The 4,290-nt window shown below is 44.3% G+C and overlaps 1 protein-coding gene across 3 annotated transcripts; it reads right to left on the bottom strand.

Annotated features, from left to right (window-relative positions):
- LOC115044955 (free fatty acid receptor 2) lies at positions 1-4,203 on the bottom strand. Of its 3 annotated transcripts, none has more exons than XM_029504343.1 (2): positions 3,049-4,203; positions 1-2,423 (listed from the first exon to the last, which is right to left on the bottom strand). In XM_029504343.1, the coding sequence occupies exon 2, from the start codon at positions 2,161-2,163 to the stop codon at positions 1,141-1,143; it is 1,023 nt and encodes a 340-aa protein (XP_029360203.1). In that variant the 5' UTR covers positions 2,164-2,423; positions 3,049-4,203; the 3' UTR covers positions 1-1,140. The 3 variants fall into 3 exon arrangements, with proteins under 3 accessions (XP_029360203.1, XP_029360205.1, XP_029360202.1); XM_029504345.1 differs by having other exon boundaries at positions 3,318-4,203; XM_029504342.1 differs by having other exon boundaries at positions 1-3,437; positions 3,517-4,203.
- Positions 4,204-4,290: the final 87 nt, after the last annotated feature.

Genomic DNA, 4,290 nt, shown 5'->3' with positions numbered 1-4,290 from the left:
GTATTTTTTTTTTTATTCCAAACTGTGTTTATAAATATAATTAAACTGTGAAAAAAGATTTACAACAACAAACATTTCATGTGATGCATTGCTCACATTGCGCACAAAAAAAGTTGGTCCTTACAGTATTGCTCCCCTTTCATGCACACACACACACACACACACACACACACACGCACACACGCATACAACACAAATACAATCACCTTGTGTCCTACCTGATAACTGCCCTCATTTTTTATGTAAACTTTTCAGCACATGATTTGTCTGTTCCCTCAGGGTAACTCACATTTACAGACATTTAGTCAAAACCTATGTTCATATTGCTTCTGTGTGAAAACAGTACATTCATATTTTGTAATTAAAACCCCTGCCATACAGTATTCACATATGTTACATGCATAATACTCAAACACACACCACTTTACAGCCGTAGTTGCCATTAGGACATGTGAAATGTTTCATTCAAATATAGTATAAATGTTATATTATGGGAACCAGCATCAATATCAGAATGTCCAGAATCACACAAATCAAAATACACAAATATATCACCTGTTCACATAAAAAATCAACTGCAGACTGAACATGTATTTGCAGCGATGTACAAAGTCTAGTCCATTTCAACACACTCCAATCTTTCAAAGCTCACAGTGCAGTGCAGCTTTTCATTATTAGCACACTTGACACATAATGTGTCTATTGTGACAAGCGAATAACACATCCTGTTTGTGGCTAAAGCGAGTGGAAAACCTTTATCGCTGAAGAGCTGCATTTTGCTCGGCCCTCCACCTCAAGTCTCCCCCACACCTGACCGCATGGTGAAAGAAATACTTTTCATTCCAATACAATTGAAAGTGGCCCATCTCTATAGCTTTACAGAGTATGGTGCAAAAAATGAATTAAAAAAAAAAAAATAAATTGCCGTGGCCTTCTCCAAGGAGGAGATTTCCGCTCTCGCCTCGTTTCCAAATAAGAAGTTCCTCACAGAGTCAAACAGAGACATGCCGCTCTGTGTACAGTAGGCCAAGTCATTTTCTCATGTGTGAAAACATAAACATGGCGTTAATTTCCTGCTGCTGGGGATGAAGAAATAAAAAATTAGCCAAGGCAGCTGCCCACCGCTACTTTTCAGTCAGCTCAGATAGCATTGATCTCCTCTTGTGTGTGCTCCTTATCTTTTGCAGGCTTGCTAATCCCCCCGGACGAGACTGTGAGCCTGTGACAGGACATGCACCTGTTTAAGCGGCTTTTAACCCCTCCTATTACACTACCCACCGTCCCTCTCACAGCAGAGGAGGAGAAGTAGAAAATAATGGGGTCTAGACAGGCATTAAAAGTGCTGCACAGCAAGGCCTTGTCCCTCCATTCAGGACTTTTCCAAGTAATAAAGCCCACAATGTGTGAGACGTTGTAGGGGCCAAAACATAAAGCGAACACCAGCAGCGTTCCTAAAGCCATGCCAATGGCCCGGAGGCGCCGGCGCCGGTCAATATGCTGCAGCCGGGACAAAATCCTGATGAAATTAATGTAGCAGAAGCTGCTAATCAGGAAGGGGATGCAGAAAAGTACCAGACAGAGCTCCAGACGCACAGGCAGGAGAATATTCAGCTGAGCTTCTGTGAAATTCGAGTAGCACACGTCCTTCCTGTCTTCACCAGTGGCCGAGATACCTGAAACATTGTGGTCTGAGGTGGTATTGGAAGAGCTTTCAAAGTTGAGTATGGGCATGATGAGGACAATGCTGAGGTGGATAATGGAGAAAATCCAGAAGAAGATGCTGGCGGCGATGGCATAAATTGGCCGCCGCCTTAGGGTGTGCTGGATGGGGAAGGCCACTCCCAGGTAGCGCTCCACGCTGACCGCGGTGAGGAAGAAGGTGCTGTTGTAGATGGTCATGTAGAAGATGAAGCCAGAGACCGGGCAGAGGAAGTAGGGCAGGTCCCACACCATGCCGTCCATCACCTCCTGCATCTTAAAGGGCAGGAAGAGCAGGAAGAGGAGGTCGGAGATGGTCAGGTTGAGAAGCAGGATGTCCATCGGCGTGGCTTTCTGCCGCACCTTCTTGCTGAAAGCGTAGAAGGCGAGAATGTTGGACGGGAAGCCCAGCACAAAGGTAACGATGTAGACGGACAGACACAGGCCTGTGTGGCACTTCTGCATGGTGGCCGCACAATTAGTCAGTCAGTCAGTCAGTCAGTCAGTCAGGGGCGTGCCACATTATGTCCTTGGCTCAGAAGAGCGGAGTGGCGTTGAATACACAGCAGCACGGGGAGGTTTGATCTGTCAGGCAGTCCAAACCACAGGAGACGAAGGCTTCTTATTGGGTCAGCTGCCTGGAACAAACCCGTCGAGACAGCGTGGTTTTCCTGTCCCCACCGATAAACCAATGCTCATCGTTTCCTCGAGGGCTTTAAGCTCTGCTGATAAGCGAGAATGGAAGGAGATTACCACTCGGCACAGCACAGTATTTCCACCTATTGTCCAGCCGACACTCGGTTTAGGAGTGCACTGCTATACTTTTTATACATTAAATTTCCGACTACAAGCTTAAAAACCGCAGCAAGAAACCAGAGACAGCCTCTTATTCCTTCACATTTCCTCCTAATTTCTCTTCATATCTCTACTTAAGAGTTTATTGTGCAGCTGAATTATCGCCTAATGAGGATTCAGTGTTTTGGCCTGACACACGGTTTTGTACACAAACCGTAATACTGTGTTATTGCTTCCCCCTTGTTGTAAATACAGTACAATGATGCTTTTATCATTAACTACCAGCCCTCTGTTCTCACTATATGCACAAATACTGGGCATGTTGTGAAAATGATGACCCTCATAAACGTAATGACTTAACTACACCAGGGAAATGAGTGTCTCAGAGCTTTAGCCGGCACCGCTTCAGAACACTTTCTGTCATCAAAAAAACTTCTGCATCCCATTACGGAGAACGTTCAAAATGAAGACAAAAGGAAATTGGTAGGATCATTAAAACAAATACAGAGAGACATTTATTTCAAGGAATGATGTGAAGAAGAGCTATTTTCTTACCCTTTGTGTCATGAGCTGGATCACATCAAAGTGAACATGTGTGACCAAAGCTCAGCTCTTATAGTCTGGTGACAGAACAAGGGGATTTTTTTTTTTTTTTTTTTTTTAAACTCTAGAGGAATGTGTTAAAACTGAGGCACCTTGTAGACTTCCTCTTATACAGCTGCTGTTTCATCAGTACATACGTCCCCACTCCATGCAGACACAAGCTTCCTGTGTCAGCACTGTTAAAAGTAATTCCTTGAAAAAAAGAAGCAATTGTGGCTTACCTTAGTGCTCCGCCGTGTGTTTCTCGGCACACCCACGTGTGACGATTGCTCAACTGTTTTACTTAATCTCCTCTGTTCGCCAGCGTTCAGCTCCTACCTGCTGTCGCCTGGCACGTCCCCCTGTTTACATGATAATCTCAACATCCAGCGCCTGATAATGGAAATTATTAGGGAAATACTTCTGCAATTTATCACCTACATTTGCCAAACATGGTTTCCGTGGTAACAGCTGGCCTTTTTCCTTTTTTCTTTTTCTTTCTCTTTTTTTTGCATTGAGCGGTGCAGACGGTCTCTGCAGGCCTGTGGGATCGCATGTTATTAGATCACATTGAGTTATCCATGCTCGCTGCCTCTCTAAGGACTACCTTTATTATGAGAGGAAGGGAAAGGGCATTTGACAAAGGAGATGTCTGCTTGTCAAAGCGGTCCCTCCCTCCGCAGCATGCGGCGAGGGCAGTGGGGTCCAGCTGCATGGTTGGCCAAACAGAGGCTTGTTGTTTGGATAGCCAAACACCGCACAGAAAAAAAGAAAAAATAGCAGACAGAGTCATGGCTTTTTCAGAGAGGAATGATGAGAGCTTTGTAGTGTCGGCCAATTCTGTATTCTGAGCAGAAAAACATCCAGATATATGAGAGGTCGCTGGCCCTCTCTCTCTCTCTCTCTTTTTTTTTTTTGGTGCATACCTGCTAATATCATAACAGAAACGTCTCTCAACAAGGCAAAACATGGAGAACAGGTAGGTGTGGTTAATTTTGGAAAGTGAAGGCAACAAGCTTTTGAAGTATTAATGACTCTGAGGTGTAACAGAAAGTCCTTTTGATGTTTCTTAATGCATGTAAATCACTCTGAGGCACTTTCACTTGAGCTTAGCCTTTTAACACTTCATTCCCATGTGGAAGTTTTGGATATTTTGTTACTGTGACCTAACTCCTTATTAAATACCCCCCCCCCACTTTACCCACGTCTGTAACT

Source organism: Echeneis naucrates, chromosome 6 (genome assembly GCF_900963305.1).
Source record: "Echeneis naucrates chromosome 6, fEcheNa1.1, whole genome shotgun sequence".
NCBI classification, from domain to species: domain Eukaryota; kingdom Metazoa; phylum Chordata; class Actinopteri; order Carangiformes; family Echeneidae; genus Echeneis; species Echeneis naucrates.
This window is presented reverse-complemented; position numbering and strand designations above follow the sequence as displayed.